The sequence below is a fragment of the Eurypyga helias genome, unplaced genomic scaffold (genome assembly GCF_000690775.1).
Source record: "Eurypyga helias isolate BGI_N326 unplaced genomic scaffold, ASM69077v1 scaffold7826, whole genome shotgun sequence".
Taxonomy (NCBI): Eukaryota; Metazoa; Chordata; class Aves; order Eurypygiformes; family Eurypygidae; genus Eurypyga; species Eurypyga helias.
Genome location: NW_010257149.1, coordinates 46,901 through 64,361, shown reverse-complemented (window position 1 = coordinate 64,361; position 17,461 = coordinate 46,901). Strand labels below are relative to the sequence as shown.

General features: G+C 49.8%; 1 protein-coding gene across 1 annotated transcript in view; it reads right to left on the bottom strand.

Annotated features, from left to right (window-relative positions):
- Positions 1-2,157: 2,157 nt before the first annotated feature.
- Positions 2,158-17,461, bottom strand: part of MAN1C1 (mannosidase, alpha, class 1C, member 1) — a 41,950-nt gene continuing 26,646 nt past the window's right edge. The window contains exons 4-11 of the mRNA XM_010153898.1: positions 17,203-17,297; positions 12,821-12,944; positions 10,338-10,431; positions 6,700-6,815; positions 6,296-6,515; positions 3,853-4,025; positions 3,252-3,367; positions 2,158-2,587 (exon numbers count right to left, since the gene is read on the bottom strand). Of these exons, the coding sequence (XP_010152200.1) occupies positions 2,467-2,587; positions 3,252-3,367; positions 3,853-4,025; positions 6,296-6,515; positions 6,700-6,815; positions 10,338-10,431; positions 12,821-12,944; positions 17,203-17,297 (1,059 nt within the window). The 3' untranslated portion in view covers positions 2,158-2,466. The remainder of the gene's footprint in view (positions 2,588-3,251; positions 3,368-3,852; positions 4,026-6,295; positions 6,516-6,699; positions 6,816-10,337; positions 10,432-12,820; positions 12,945-17,202; positions 17,298-17,461) is intronic.

The window sequence follows — 17,461 nt, the reverse complement described above, 5'->3', positions numbered from 1 at the left end:
CCCTGCTGGCAATGCTTTATCTGGTGCAGCCCAGGACACCATCAGCCACCTGCGCAGCACGGGCCCGTCACCGGCTCATGGTCAGTTTGGTGTCCGCAGGACCCCAAGGTGTTCCTGCCCAGCACATGTTGGTGCATGGGGTTGGTCCTTCCTGTGCAGGACTCTGCACTTCTGCTTACTGAGCTTCACTAGGTTCTCATCAGATCGCTTCCCCAGAGGCCCATCGCGACGGCAGCACCACTCTCTGGCATATCACCCACCCCTCCTCGCTTTGTGTCTCAGTAAACTTGCTGAGGGGGCGCTTCTGAATGAGGATGTTAACGTAGACTGGAACCAGTACTGATCCCCGGGGTGCCCTGCTAGTTACTGGCCTCTAACTAGACTTGGTGCCGCTGATCACCACCTCCATGCCCATGCAGGCAGCCAGCTGTCAGCCCACCTCGCCGTCTGCTCGCCCACCCCATGCATCGACCGTCTCCTAGGACAGTCTCAGAGGGTTTCCTGAAGCCCAGGTGGACAATATCTGCTGCTCCCCCCTCACCTACCCGGCCAGTCCCCTCATCGTAGGAGTTCCTCAGGTTGGTCAAGCGTGACTTCCCCTTGGTGCAGCCACGCTGGCTACGCCTGGAGAATTCTTGGTCGTTCATGTGCCTGGAATGGTTTCCAGGATTAGCTGCTTCATCACCTTTCCAGGGATTGAGGTGAGGCTCACAAGCCTATAGTTCCCTAAGTCCTCATTCCTGAAGACAGGAGTGACATTTGCTTTACTCCAGTCTTCCGGCCCGTCTCCCAGTCACCATGATGGATCAAAGATTACGGAGCATGGCCTTGCACTGACACCTGCCAGCTCCCTCAGCACCTGTGGGCACATCCCTTCAAGGCCCATGGATTTATGTACGTCCAGTTTGCTTAAATACTCCCTGACCTGATCCTCTTCCACCCAGGGTACATCTTCCTTGCTCCAGCCTTCCTCCCTGGCCTGTGGAACCTGGGATTCCTGAGGGCTGGTCTTGCTAGTAAAGTCTGAGGCAAAGGCAACATTTGGCATTTCAACCTCTTCCATGTCCTGTGTAACCAGGTCCCGTGTCTTGTTGAGCAGTGGGCCCACATTTTCCCAGTCTTTCCTTTTGTCGCTTATGTTCCTACACAAGCTCTTCTTGTTGTCTTTGATATTCCTGGATGAATTCAACCCCATGTGGGTTTTAGCTTTCCTAATGTCAGCCCTGGGTGCTCAGAGAATGTTTCTGGAGTCCTCCCAGGTGACCCATCCTTGCTTCCATCCTCTATGCTTCCTTTTTGTGTCTGAGTTTGGCTAGGAGTTCTCTGCTCATCCACACAGGCCTCCTGGAATTTTTGCCTGACTTCCTGCTCATTGGAATGGACCTCTCTTGAGCTTTGAGGACATGATTCTTGAATCACTGGCTTTCTCAGGCCTCTCTTCCCTCCAGGGTCTTATCCCACAGGACTCTTCCAAGCAGATCTTTGAAGAGGTCAAAGTCTGCTCTCCTGAAGTTCAGGGTTGTGTCCTTGCTTTTCACCCTCCTTCCTGACCTCGGGATCCTGAACTCCACCATCCCATGGCCACTGCAGCCAAAGCTGCCTTTGATCTCCACATCCCTAGTAAGCCCCTGCTTGTTGGTGTGCGTGAGGTTGAGCAGAGCAGGTCTTTGTTGGCTCCTCTGCCACTTGGAGGAGGAAGCCGTCATCAATCCACTCACGGAACCTCCTGGATTGTGTATGTCCTGCTGTGTTGTCCCTCCAGCAGATATCGGGGTGGCTGAAGTCCCCCATGAGGACCAGGGCCTGCAAATCCAAACCTGAGGCTGCTCCTATCTGCCTGCAGGAGGCCTGATCCTCTTGTTTAGGGGGTCTATAGCAGACACCCACTATACTGTCACCTTTATGGGTCTTTATTCCTACCCCGTAAGCTCTCAGTCAGCTCCTCATCCCGCCCCAGGCAGAGCTCCATGCTGCAATCTCACATAAAGGGCAACTTCCCTTCCTCCTTCTCCTATCCCGTCCTTCCTAAAGAGCCTAGAAAACCTACCACCTAGAAAGCACAGTATACTGAAAACTGTTCATTAGAAAGGTGATAAATCCACGAGTATATAAAAGGCAAAAATGAAACAGAAAAACAAAGGAGGATGTGTGTGTGTGAAGTCTATTTTATGGCAAACTTCCAGACCTTTGGCCACTAGAAAGCAAAGTCAGTGATTTCATATAAATTCTCTGTATAAAGGAATGTCTATGAACTGTGTACAATATGGCCCAGAATAAACATCTCCTTATCAGCCTAATAGAGCTCCTCACAGAGGAAAAGAAGGTGCTTACGTCATGGTTTCATCTTCCCAATATAATACTGTCCGGAATTGGACTAGTGCCCCAAAATACCATTTTAGGAACATCGCAAATTCCTTTAATGGAAAGGAAAGGCAACGACCCGCCGACGGTGCAGAAGCAGCGGCCTCACCACCGCGCACTCGCTTTAAAGTTCGTGTGGTTGACTGGCAGGGGGTGAGCCTCTGTGTTGAACACCCAGTCGTCCAGGGAGAGCACGTCATCTTCACAGAACAGAAGATAGAGGTACCTGGAGCCGTAAGGCAAGGGTGGGTGGGAAAAGATGGACACAAAGGGAGATGAAAGGGAACTCACGCGAGACCCCAAGCACGCAGTAGCAAGCACCATTAGCAGGACTGTGATGGGGGCTGCCATGGTTTATGGTGACACGTTTCCCGACTCCCTGCCTCAATCTCCTGCTGGAAACCACCACCCGTGGTGCAAAGGTGGCAAAACGGGATTGGGCACCTGCGCTCAGCCACCCTGCGAACATCAGCTCATGCTACCAGCGATCGGCATTGGGCACCTGCGCTCAGCCACCCCGCGAACATCAGCTCATGCTACCAAGGGGCAGCAAGTTCAGGCCACAGTCACGCCTCCTCTATGCAGGAGATGAACCTGGCAAAGGAGACGGCTAACGAGCCACGTTAAAGGGAGCTCAGCACTCAGAGCCTCCCACTGAGAACAGCTCTAAATCACAGGAGGAGTCCTTTGACTCCCGCACAGGAGCAGGAACCTCGAGGGTGCCCACGGCAGCGGTGGTTCTACAGGAGGAAACTACCAAAGCTTTGCAGCACCCACAGCCGTACCCAGTTTTCCCCGCAGAGGATAAGACTTCCCCCTTATTATTAGAGACTCATTAAGCAGATGAGAGCGTTGGTGCTGCAGGAATTAAGCTACTCTGCGATACTTACTTCAGAGTCTCCGCAAGGAAAAAACTCTGTTGCATGTTGTCATGGGTCGGGGTTGTGGTGTAAACATCTCGGATGCCAGAAAAACCAGCTTCTACCCTACAATGTTTTTCCAGGGCCTGAGAAAGGACAAGAAACCTCAGTAACACACAACAGCATGGAGTAACTCATTAATCATCATCAGTTGCATTACAAGTCAGCTTTATAAATCAAATCCCAGGTTTAGAGTAGCCTCTGTCTTTCTGTGAAGAGTGTGGTGATTACTCCAGACTCTGGGAATAAAGCTAGTTCTAATGAAATAGCAGAAGAAACATAAACCACCTAAGTTAGTTGATTGATCGACCTTGACGTTAGACACACAGCGAAACCAGATCTCAAGTGGCAACACCAGCTGTTTGCGGAGCCTCTTTTCCAGGGCGGCAGACAAATAAGAGTTCTGCCACCGAAAGGCAGCCTCTGCTAGGATGTGGGGCAGCAGCCAAGGGGCTATTGCATGAGCTAACACAATTTAAATAATTTCTGCTCTTTTTATTGACTGAAGGAAAGATTTCTGCAAGAATCCAGTGGCCCGTAAGATTTATCCCCGCGAATCGTCCAACCGTACCTTCACAACCTCCCAGCCCCACTGCCTGTACTTGGGATTGTGTGTCAGCCGCCACATGTACATGTAGCTTTCCACCACTTCTGGACGTAGGATGTAGTAGCGCTCGCTGAGTCTGGTTGCCATGGCTTCAGTTCCAGCATCAAAACGAAAGGCTTCGGGACCGAGTTTGGTATCTAGACAATAATCACACATGCCATGATGAGTTTGAGGAGAAAGCGAGTAAACAGTGTGTCCAGGTGCTTGTATGCTGCTCAGGCTGCTGCTGTTTCACTAAGGCCTGCGTGAGGGCAGACGAGCAGATCAGCCATGCCTGTGCAGCAGGTCAACCTCAGAGCTGATGTCAAAGCCGGGGCAACTCCGCAGGGCGCAGGAGCTGTGCCCGCTGCTGCCCCAGGTTTGCTCAGTCTGTGGTACGTCTGGGTACTGTCTCGGGGAGGGTAAGGTGGATACCGCTGACAAAACACCGACTCGGACCGGATTTGAGCGTGGAGAGAGCAGGTACAAACCTCCCCCGTGTCCCAGCACTTTTGCTGGGCTCTGTGCTCCTAGGAACTGCACTGCCCCTACCCTGCAGGCAGAGTTCCTCACTGAAGACTCGCTCCCAACCCAGACGAGGCAGAACAGAGAGGCCGATGCTGTCGTAACGCTTCGATGAGAACACACAAAGGAAGACGTAGCCATGCAGCTGAGGCTGCCATCACAGAGACACTGACACACTGCTCCCAGGCAGGGTGGTGTTTCACCATTACCAGTCCACCAGCCTGACTACAGCAGGGAGGCCGTAAGAAGCGGTACCTGGGACCTGCCATCCCTTCTTCTGCCTTTCCTTCTGGTCCACTAGCAGCCTCTAGCAGAGACATCAGGATGATGGGGAAGGCTTAACCAATCTCACTGGTATTTTATAAATAAGGCATTAGGAGTAGCTGGGTCTGAGCATCCCTTACATGAGAATCTCGACCTCCTGCATGCATTAGCTAGCACTCAGATCCCTACTTCCCACACCAACCCTCTCCCTACTTGAAAGAAATAGCACAGAGGTTGCTTATGATGATGAAAAGGTTTCTCCTGCTGCACCCATGTGTCTACCACAAGTTTCAGGGAGTCATCTTATTTCTCTAACTATTGTGCACACCTCCCCTGGGCCCTCCTGTCTGCAGGGGGATCTAACAGTGTTCTCTAGCTGGACCATTTGCTGTGAGCCAGGGAGACATGCACAGACATTCTCTGCAAAACAATGAGCGTGCTGAAATGACAGCGCCGTAAGCAGCGTGGGGAGGCTCGCTGCTGCCCTTTCCATGCCGATGGAGATTGCTGAAGGTGAAAATTGGCTCCAGGCACTCACAACCAGAGCGTTATTAGTTCGGGTGACTTGGTTTAGTTCTGTAAGGGGGTGTGTGTGTGTGGGAAGTTATTTGCAAACATCATTTCAGGTTAGTTTGAAGTTTATTGGGCAAATGTGCTGGACACCGGCTGCCAGGAGGGGCTTGCTAACGTGGTGAAAGTGTGAAGCATTCTTTGGGAACAGTTAGTGCAGCCAGACCTGTGTTTGACAAGGTCCTGGAAAGCAGACTGCTGCTTCGCTGCCGCAAAGAGCTGAGAGATGCCTACCAAGAAAGCAGCGGCATTTCAGGTTAGTTTGAAGTTTATTGGGCAAATGTGCTGGACACCGGCTGCCAGGAGGGGCTTGCTAACGTGGTGAAAGTGTGAAGCATTCTTTGGGAACAGTTAGTGCAGCCAGACCTGTGTTTGACAAGGTCCTGGAAAGCAGACTGCTGCTTCGCTGCCGCAAAGAGCTGAGAGATGCCTACCAAGAAAGCAGCGGTGTCCACGCTGCTGAAAGCCCTGCAGGCAGAGAACTCGCCCAGCCTCTCATTCATCACCAGCCACTGCTCTCCCAAAGCGCTGAGAAGCACACTGGGTGGTGAAACAAATCTTACTGGACTTGTGAAACAGGAAGACTTAGCCAGCCTCAGCTCAGACAGCCAGGATAGGTGGAGTAACTTCATGTTTGGGTTCCTACCAGAGCAGCTGCAGGTCTCCACCACTCTTCTCAGCTGCTCTGCTCCACGCAGTGGGACACCTTGCCATTAATCTCTGTTAATGTCTCCTTCTTGTCTGCAAAGGGATGTGAAAGGCCAGACTCAAACTATAGTCCTGTTGGGAGAAGGCTAGTTCTGTGACTGGGAGGTGGGACTAGGATTCAGCTCTGGGTTCATTTCCCAACGCTACCACAGGATCTGCCTGTTCCTTGGCTCCAGCTGTCCGCTATGTCCAACATACTGCTTTCTCTTCTAGATACCCTGGAAAGGGCAAGCGAAAATCACACGGGGGGTGCAGATGCTGCTGAAGCACAACACACCCTACTGCAAACCTCTGCCCACACAGCTGAGTCTCTACGGCTGCGGGCGATCCCTCACACTGTCTAGGCAGCCGGCGGGTTTACCTGAGCGTGCGTAAGACTCGTGACACGTGTTTGTTATTTCTCCAGCGAGATCCAGGTAATGTTGCTTCCTGTCTTCTCCAGCGTGTTCAGCTCCCAGGGCTATCATGCCCCCAGAGAAGCAAGCCAAGTGGCCCATTTTGTGATCCAAGATGCCACCCCTCCATTCAGCAATGTAGGTCAATCCTCCAGCAGATTTTTTGACCAAATGCTTTTCTATGGCCTGAAGGGATGCAAATCAGGATTTCAAGATAGTTAGTGGACAGTAAGTAAAACTTACTTACTAAGTGCTTAGTGCACAGGAGTGAATACCAACGATAACCCCAGATCAAAGACATTTTTGTCTGAAACATTCTGATGAACAATGTCCCCCCTGAACAAATACAGAGCAGCAACCTGCTCCTTACCTCCAGCGCATCGTCGTACATCCTTTTAGCTTCAGAGTCTTTCTTATCTGACATCAGCCAAGATTTGATGAGATATTCATAAAAGCTGTCCCCGAGCCCCCCAATGGAGACGTGGTCTGTAGTGGGAAAGCCAGAAAAGAACTTCAGGTTCATGATACACAATGAGCAGTCGCTTTACAAAGAGCAACCAACCATGTCCTATTTAATGCCCTTGTTCTTTCCTTCCTTTTTCCAGTTTCCTGGGGAGAGCTCGCAGCATTTCTTTTTCAAAAGAGGAAGAAAGGTGGAAAGTGCAATCAGAAGAAAAATGTTCTGTCATTTGACACAGCATTGGTATGCCTTACCAAAACTATTCAGAGGTCTTATTTTGCAACAGTTATTTATACGGTAACTTAAAGATGCTTCCTGTTTATGAAGCAATCATCATAAATCCCAGCCTCATAAACCAAAAGCAGTGGCAGGTATTCATAGATCTCCACCTATATGAAGCCTCTGGGTGCTGCCTCCCTGCCTCGGGAAAGGCGGAATGCAGGCTGGATCACACAGAGCTGCCGGCAAGGGGCTGCTGCAGGGACCTCTCGATCGTGCCATTTGTATTCCTGGCTCATGGTGGGACTCTACCCTGGGGAAGGCTGGGGTTGTCGGCGTATTAAAATGATAAAGTCAGGTACAAGGATGTGCACTGAATATTTTCTTCTGCAGCAATCGGATTTTCAAGGCTATCTGTTCAGAGTACACAAAGCTGTGACCTTACTGGAGAGGAGGATGCTAAAGAATTGCACTGTGAAACCGGCACGACAGCTGCAGGTTTCTGCCTGGGGGGAACTGCTGGATGGATTTATATCTTTAAACTACACCACAGGGGGAAAGCAGCATTCATCCTTTCCAGCAGCCAAATACTCCCCTTCTTAGGAGAGCAAGACAGATTACCCACCGTCAGCTGAACCATCCCTGTTAATTAACAGCGTCCACCTCTGTGTCTGCTCGCACCCTCATTTTAAATGTAAGCAGATGCAGCAGGGTTTGCAGAGTTAGCCGTTCTGCTTTTTATTTCCCCTTTCACTGTACATACATAAAGTCCTGAGGCTTATTCTAAACGCTAAATCCTACCAACAGAAGAGATCAACAGCCATGCATTTTCCTGACCTGAAGAGCAAATATCCCTGACACAGTGTGTCCAATGATCCACGGAATAATCCATAGCAAAACAATGAGATTAGACGCATGAATTCAGGAGGAAAAAAAAAAAAAAGAGGACAGACTATTTGCAAACACCGGCTGCACAGCCTGTCTTCAAAGAGAGGCTCTGTGATCCTAAGTGTGTCATTCATAAAATCACCAAAGCAGGAGCTCTGGTACATAATTGCTTTCCATATGGCATCAGCTTTGCCAGTATTTGCCTCCTAGGCGCTCTGCATAAACAAATCTCTTATTTCAGCAGGGGACCGTGCTTTAATTTTCTAAAGGTAACAACTGCACTCAGAAGAGGTACAGCACTGCCTCTTCATTTAGAAGATCTGCTCATTCAGCCAGGTCAAAGATACACCTTTTAAGAAAATCACAGCAATTCCAAGACAAACAGCTTCCCGCCAAGAGCTGTAATGACAAGAGAGAAAATGAGAGCCTGGCACCTATGGGGAACATCTTCGTGGCAGGCTGCAGCTGCCTCCCTGCTTTGCTCCTAATCTGTTTCTCAGGAGCAGCGTTGGAGATGCAGAAGAGGCTCATCAGCCTTTTCCCTCACCCGCATACGGATTCAGACCACAAGGTCGTATTATGAGCGACTGCCACAAACCTCCTGTGCCATGAGCTGCCCTCGTGACGTGACGATCTAGGAGTAATCAGAGCCTACTTTTAATAAGCTCTGAGAACCAGCAACAGGCACCTCTGTAAGTCAGCCAGGGGCGGGAGCAGGTCAGTACAATGAAGTAAAATTTGCAGACATAAATAGAATTAAATTAGCGGCAGATGAACACTGAGTCCCAAGCGGAGTGCTTTAACCATCTGAATTAAGAGCACAGCTCTTCAGCTTCCCAAAGACTCTGTACCCATCAGTTATGGCAACAGACAGGCACTACCTCCCCTCCCAGCGCCAACGAACAGGCAGAATGAATGCCTGTGTCTGGGAAAATGTGCGGTACGGCTGCCAGTTGGGAATAACCTAAAGACAATGGCACCTCAGGGGTGCAGTAGGGGAAGGGAGATTAGCTTTGCAAGCACAACAGACTGCAACAGCTCTGCAGAGACAAATGTGGAGGGGAAGCTGAACTGCCTACAGAAGGATGGGATAGCTCTGAAAGATCAATTAATGGGACAAACACAGAAGCCTGTTTTCTTTCCTCGTGGCACCGAAGGACAGCTCTGGTTTAACGGCACAACTGCAGCCATCCAAGATGCTTGGTTGGGACAACATTCAAGCCAAGCCCTCTTAATTACCATTAGAGGTGATGATGTGGCAGTTAAAGGTCAGGGATTGCTCAGGGCTAGTGCTCTCACTCTCTCAGGTGATGGCAGCCATGCAACCGCCTGTCAGTTGCAATCAGAGCTATCAGCACAGCAGTTAGAAAGGTCTGGAGCGATCCAGCAGAGCAAACAGTGCAACAACACACGGGGACACCAGGTAATGCAATGCCTCAAAGAAAACTGGTTAAACAATATAAATGTAATCCACTGACAGCTTAAAAACAGCTTCTGCAAAAGAGACTTATCTTTCCTTTGACAGAGTAACACATAATCCAGCAACTCTCCTTTGCCAAAACAAGCAAATCCTTACCGGAGCGGGAAGTTGAGGTCAGAGATCTGGGGCACAGCAGCAGTAGCCGCCTCTCATGCTCCTGCCAGAGGCCAAGCTTCTGCCCTTTGGTGGCACAAAAAGAGGGGTACAGCCCCTGCTCTGGGTAAGGAAGGAGGTGTGTGTAAAGCAGGAAAGGAAATCTTTCCCTGGGTACACTGCTCCTGATATTTCCCTGCTCTTTTCCAACCCTTTCCTGGTTGTTGCTCCCCTTCTGCAGCAGAGCAGTACCTGTTTAACGCCCACGCCTTCAGTGTTGGGCTCCCAACAAGAGGAAAGAACACGTCCTTGTCTCACCCTTCCAGCGCTGCACCTCGCAGAGGTACCACGGTGACAGGTACATGAACGCACCCGGGAGAACGCACCCCTAGACCCTACATCAGGGGATCCGAGACTCTGCAAGCCCTCTGCCTCTCCGGGTGGTTCCTTACTTGCGGCAGCACACTCGGGAAGTAAATCACAATGTGCTTCTGCTCGCAGCCTTCATGTGCAGCTCCCAAGGAGGTCTGTGGGCTATGTGATGACTGCGGGATGAGATCTTAAAGAGATGTGCTGATTTCTAATACCTGTGTGATGAACCATGTACCATTATCCTCCCCTGTGGAAGAGAGGCCCTAATTCTCTCTGGAGGTGAGACATCCAGCTGGAAACAAGGCTGATGGAATAAGTGTACAATTACTGTATTGCATCTTACAAATCGGGTTGCATTATCTAATCACATGTATAACGGGCTGCCTGACAAGACATTTCCTTGGCTTGCTGCTCTGACAGTTGCTATTGCTTCCCAAAGAATAATGGAAAGACTGAAATGCTCCAGGCAGGGCTCTGAACGGAGAGCGATACCTACGCTGCACCCAGTTCCCTGTCACCGGGCTCAGAAAGTTGGGATAAAGGCCCTGTGGCTTCTCAACTCTGTTGAGGACTTTGCGGATGTTCATCACCTAGGAGAGATGAGAGACAAGAACTATGTTACTCCTCTGCTGAAACAGCCGACGGTTTTGCACTGTCACCGAGAAGTCTGTAATTCATCAGAGCTGATCCCTGGCTGAACAAGCACAGCAGCCTGTAGCCTCGTGAATCACCACACAAGCAGAACCCCAGGACACGGCTGTCCAGTGAGAGAGCTGTTACGGAGAAACGTTCCTGCTGGACTCCTCAGCACAATCTTTATCCAGCTCTGTGGGATTTTAGAAATGATTCTAAAAGCTCTGCCAGGCCCCGGTTCAGCTAGCAGTTTGCTAACAGTGGTCCAGAAGCAATCCTGAGGATCTGGGTGGAAATGTGTGAGATGCAGAGGGTGATTTTTTCCATGATCCAAGGGGAAGGGAGTGGCAGGGATGAGTCACTCACACAGTACTTAAAATTTACCATGTGGTCACTTAACATGATGAACTGGGGCCTTTAATTTCAACAACAGACAGCTCCTTTAATATGCTAGAACAGCTGTACTTATTCTCTAAAACCTCCCTTGGTTTCGCCCCCATTAAATCCAACAGGCCTTTCCCAAAAGGGACCGAGTTAAATGGTATGCAGCATAAATATTCTATTATAAACTACAGAGCAGCTAATACATTCTAAACCTTTTACAAAATTAGACAATTTGTACGCCAAAAGCTGGCTACTGCCTTAAGTCGGCCCTTCCAAGTGAGTCGTCAGGCTGCATAATATTTACTGAAGTTTAGTAGCACGGCATATTAATGACATGTTTGAATAAAAGACACAGATGGACTTGATTCTTGCTAAAATCACACAAGTCCCAAGCTGCAAGTTAATGAGTTGATCTGTTCCTCTGAAGTAATTTCCCCCAGGATGGGCTGTTTGAGCCCACGCCATCCTACATTTTTTCTCCCAGGGGGGGTTAGGATGTACGCGATCCGTTTTCTGTGGCTCACACCAGGCATGCTCAGCTCTGGGGAGTCAGAAAGGTTCTGCCCTTACTCCTCTATGGGCTTAGGGGGCAAAGAGGAAAACATCAGGCTGGGGTAACAGCCTTGACCCTGGCTCAACATGCCAGTTTAAACCTGGAATATGGATGCAGCTCTGGTTTTTAACGGTGCCACTTCTTGCCCTTGCGCTTTCAGTGCTTGTCTCTCCACCCCCGGCCCCTTCATTTCCTTCGCACACATTTTCTTTCCATACCACTGGTCCCTTTACTGGTCCTCCTCAGCCTTCCTCTGATCAATTTGTCATTATCACTGTCCTCAGGAATCTTTAGCTTGTCTCCTTTATTTCAAATGACCAGGCTGTCTTTATCTTCCCTACCCCTTCCTGGGTTTGTAGTTTTCCTTCACCCCCTCCCTTCCTCTCCTGCTCAACCCCTGCGACATTCCTCTTGCTCACCCCACCCCTACTGCTTTCCATACACTCCACCCTATTCTCCATTTTGCTCTCCTAGTTCTTCCTTCTCTTTCCTTCCTGGCTCTTCTTCAAATTCTCTTCTTGTTTCACAACTGGCAGACCTGCACCGGAAATATTCTGGAAAAGCGCCGTTTTATTGGCAATCCTAGAACCACTGTCTGTTTTCATCCCACTGTGGGACTCCAGACAGGCCCCATTTCCTTCGGGCTCATGGGGGCAGTTTGGATTCTAACTGGAACAATTTGTCTCCCTCAAAGCTGGTTCCTCAGGGACGTGCAGCGAAGGCTAATGACTTGCTGGTGTCCAACAGCATTTATTAAGTTGCTCTCACATGCACTACAAGATCACTTCTGGAAAAAAAAAGCTCAAGGTAATGTATAATATTAATAGATTTTCAGTTACAAGTTACACAAAAGGAATCCAATACGTCAACTGTCAGGCCTTTCCTCCACAAGAAACCTCAGCAGAAATCTTGCTGGCTGGAGCATAACATTTAATGCCTGTTTAGAGTAAAAAAGGTCTGCAAGTACAAAGCACTACTATTAGGGTATCAGAATGAACAAGTATCTTTGCAGCCTGCATCCAACAGATGGTTTTGTTCTGTCTGAGGAAGTTTTTGCTACAACTTCACATGACACTGGGAAAAACACCTCCTCTCAAGTGATGGAGAGGCAGGTGAAGGGGCTATGGAAAATATAAATGGCCAAAGAAAACTCTGGGGTAGCTGCCTTCCAAGACCTCTCGGTGTGATGGGATCTACCGGAGGAGCTCACTGTGACCTTTTCCGTGAGCTGGTGCCCAGGATGCTCTGAGGCCTGTCCCACCCAGGAAGGTTTCTCCTCTGGGGAGTTGTAGGGCACTGGGGAGAAGGAATATTTGGCTGCTATGCTGTCGCTGCAGGCAGATCACAGCACTGCTCTGCTCTGGCACTGATCCCAGGAGCATGAAGAGACCCATTTGGGAAGTACTTGCCTTTTCTGCGAACACCGGGTTGCCAGAGAGCTCCGAGAGGTGCAGGAATTCTAAGTGCAAGGTACCAAATTCTGCTAAGATGCTGCTTCCGGCAGATGCCCAACCCCAACTCCAACTCATGCCGCTACAAGGAGAGAAAAGGAGCCTTCATTGTCAGGAAAACACAGCCAAAGCCTGAGGTCCCCCCCACTGCCCCCGTGCAGATCCCGCCTTCGCTGTGTGCACACCAGGTCTCAACAGGGGCTGTGTAAAGGACAAACACAGACTTTTAGGACTCTCACATGGAACAGTTCTAGTGGGATGGAGAAGTAGTTCTACAGAGGATTGTTTAGGATAGGGCAAACACCATACTACATGTACTGAGGAACTGTTTCTTGTGGGAGAGTAATTCCTCTCAAACAGATCAGCTTAAAGCAAACTTGGGAAGAACCTGCTCTACGCAAGACACCTCGGGATAAAACGCGTCTGTAAGTAGCATGGGCTGAACTCCTGCATCTCAGATGTCCCACAGGTCCAACTAGGCAGCTATCGATGGAGAATCCAGCCTGTCCCCAAGCACCTTGTTTCAACAAGTTCTCACGCTCTTCATGTGCAGCTAACACTGCCGTTCCCTGCGCAGGCTCGCTTGCAGGGGGCTAATGCATACAGCACCATCAGCGCTAGGGGAAGATGCCACTGGGCAAATGAGAAGCCAAGGGGAATTTTAACATCTGCACAGGTCAAATCTGACTGAAAACACCCTGCTGGTGCTCATCTCATGTGCCTTGCAAGAAGAGGAGGGCCTACAGAAGGTGGCCAACGCTTGTCTGAAGAAGACAAAGTGCCTCCATCCCTACTTTCGATGTACTGGGATCCCTTCTGAGTTTCAGTTTGTCTTCTCTTACCCTGCAAAATCCATGCAAAGAGAGAAATCAGCACTGAAGTAAATGAAGGAGTCAATTCTGGGGATGAGGAGGGCATTGCTTCTCTCCCTCACGCCTATATCCCTCACCCTTGGTCCCAAAACAGGCTCTGCAGGTTCTGGCCCAGGGAAGCTCGGCGAGGGCATCTCACACTGAAGTAAATGAAGGAGTCAATTCTGGGGATGAGGAGGGCATTGCTTCTCTCCCTCACGCCTATATCCCTCACCCTTGGTCCCAAAACAGGTTCTGCAGGTTCTGGCCCAGGCATCTCAGAAGTGACGTGCCTTTGATTTTCACGTCTCTGCGAGCGATACTGATGAGGGAACGAGTCTGCAGTGACGGGGGCGGGTAACACTAGATGGCGTTTGAAAGCTTGGCTATTAGAAGAAAAGGGTTTCTGTTGTTTACAGAAGGCTAAAACTAATGATCTCTCTGGAGGGGGCGGAGGGGGGAAGTTTCCCCTCCATGTGATATACGGAAAACCATTTCAGGTCCAGAGCTGTTTGTTTTGCCTCCAGACAAAAGGAGTCTGGAGTCCAGACATAAGCAGTATGTTCTGCCTGTTCCAAATTGCTCAGTCACTGCCAAACGTCAGCCTTCCCTGCGAACTGTCAGGAGGCTCCATCACCGGCTTTTCATCGGAAAACACTACGTGTGGCTAAAATGGGTACCCCAATAACACGGGGAGGTTATGGCAGAAATCTCCCCGTGCAGGCAAAGGTTCTCCAGTCTGCCCAGTTAATGCTGGTATTAAGATCACACTGGGCCCATCAGCTGAACCTGGCAGCAGCTGGCCCTGGGATGGGTGTGCTAAACAATCCCACAGTGTTCTCATATCTATAAAGAGTCAATTACTTTTTCTTTATTTACTGCACTGAAGGGACATTGTAACAAATACGATCTCACAAACAGAAACTGCCTTCTGAGCTAGTTCAAATGAGGAGTGCTTGGAAGCAGCCAAATGGGGCTGTGTTTGTTGTGGCAGCAGCTACGTGGGGTCACAGTGGCCAACACAACCTCCTCCCAGGAGCTTCCAGCCCAAACATGAGGCCAGGCAAGGACCGTGCTGCTGGGAACCCAAGCCCTGCGTTACAAATCACAGTAAAACTCAGGGGGAGGTGGTTTGGAGGAAGGAGAGTACGGCTGCAATGTGTCCCTGGGTTAAAGAGCAGCCTGAAATGACCCTCTGCAGGAAAACATTTTACCAGCTTTACAGACTGGACAAACTGGGTCTTCACAGCTGCCCTGTTCTATAGCATCTCAGAGGAAACTACCATTGAAGGGACCTTGGTCTCCAAGACAAAAGAAAATGCCCAGAGCCCTCTTTATCCCCCAGATAACTGGGTCTTCCTTAAACACTGTCCACTGCAGGCACGGACTGAAAATGCCTGTATCATCTCCCTCGCTCACAGAGATCCAAAGCAGCAAAGCAGTGCCAAGGCAAGAGAGAGACCAGGAGAGGATGATGAGGGAAAACCTGGAGGTGCAGAGGGTTTAGGGGAGATGTGAAGGCAGTCAGGGCCCAGGGACCCGAAACATGAGGCATCAGGAGAGAAACCAGAGTGCAACACACAGGCAGGGAGCGCAGAGCAGCAGCTTGAGAAGACGGCGTGCTCCGGGACCTGGCAGACAACGTGGCAGTTGGAGCAGCAGGATGGAAAACAAGCCTGTGTGCAGTATGATACAGTGCCTGTGGAAACAGAAGGCCACAGGGAAGCACATCAGCGGAGAGGGGACACAAGAGGAAAAGGTGGTGGGAGGTGATAGGAAGAGATAAAGCCAGTTGGCTACAGGCAGAGCTGGGGCGGAGGGGTCGTCGTTCCCGGGTCCTCAGAAACGTATACGGAGAATTGACTTCAGGCCAGCTTTTGCTTCAAATTTCTGAATGCCATTCTTAATCCACCCCCAAGCTACCACCAACAAAAGCCTACACATGCTGCAAGACTCTCCTCCTTTTGAGACGACGAGGTCTCTCTGGAATTAGCACAGACTTGCAAAAGTAGAACTGGGGAGAGAATTCCTCCTTGCAGAACTCTTACAGGCTTAGGTTTGGCCTTGACGTTTGGGTCAGCTGCTCTCAGGGCATCACCTCGCTCTGCTTCCACTTCCACCCGCTATCTCACACTGAACAACTCCCTTCCCCTTTGGGTTTACAGCCTTCGGCTGTTCATCACGTTCCTGCAGTAGTCAGACTACGGATTTAGCTCACTCCATCCCTGCTCCTAAATCAATTGATTCTCCGAGCCCTCACAGCCGTTCCATGGCCCTGAAGCCAGAGCTCAAGCCAGTAACACCGGCTCTGGGTTGTGGGCTCAGTGTTATTTTGATTTTCTTTGCTCTTAGTCAAGGTCACCAGTAAAAAATTTTGGGAATGTCTAGGCACACAGAGTCTGTTTCAACTGTCTTCACAAAGGGCAGGGGAGGGTTTGGCATTTTGGTGAAAGGTTAGTCTATGCCGAGTCTGTAACAGCCACAGAGGAAGCAGAATGTCTCTTCTGTAAAGAGAGATAATCCAAGTCGTGATGGTGGCTCAAATTTTCACTGGGATCACGTGCAGGTAAGACAACCGAAGGGTGACAGCGATATCTGAGCAGTGGATCAGCGTGAGCCAAACATTCGAATGTCTTGCACTTCACAGAGACACGAGCCAAACAGGAGATTTGGGCTAAGAGATGAATAATGATTTTCATGGCTGCTGCTCCGAGTTTTGCAAGAGGTGAGGATGAAAAGCTTTTGCTAATCCACATTTCCCACTATCTCTGTTTCAGCCGGCATGCAGCTTTTACCCTGGGGGATTTGTTTGTAGGCATCAAAATGAGCCCTTATTGGCAGGGAACACTAACAGCAAGAATCAGAGACCGGGAGTCCAGCCTCCAGGTCTGCAGAGAGACCTCCAACAAGGTATTTAACCCAGCTGCCTCAAAGCTCCCCTCCAGCATGAGAACACCACCTACCTGACATGAAACGCCAGTGAAGGATACACACCTGGCTGAGCGCTGCTGGCAGGAAGCAAACTAAAGGATCTGTATATTCCCCCTTTCTAGCAGTGAAACTGTCAGCCAGTCTCATCCAGTTCCCTTCCCAATTTTTCCAAATATGAAGCCTGGATAAATTCACATGCATCTAGTTGGGCACACTGCAAAAATACAGAGAGGACCGCATGCTACGTGCAGACTACAAATAACCTTTCAAAGAAAATGAGAGTGAGGGAAATGCTATTGCAGCAGGGAGTCCTGCCAAGAGGTAGAGGAAGAAACTGCGGATAGCCCAAAATTAATAAAACACAGCTGGGTTTAACTTGAGGCACCTGCGATCTCTGCCAAGGCACCTCTTGGTTTTGAGTTGGCAAAACAAATGACCTCGGAGAATCTGCACTAGAGGGGGGCACCTCTGAGGAACTGCTGCTGTTCCTGCTTGAGTCCCAGTCTTTTACAAACATTCAGTAATAAAATGACATGCTTGTAAGGACGCGTGTCTTGCCTGCCCAGATTTATGACGCCACGTGGGATACCAGTGGGGGTGTTAAAAGCTGGCAAAAGTTTCTCTCCGAGTTCCAGAGCTTTACTCTTGAACACCTGTTAAAAGAAGAAGAGAGGGTAAAGATTCGATGGACTGCTTGTGAATACCAGTCACACTGTATTCTTTCAAATCCTCTTTTACAAACACACCATTATGAAAACTAAAAGCGCTGCACCGTAAGAATGTACAGTTTCAGGTATTCTGCTGCCTTAGGCCCACT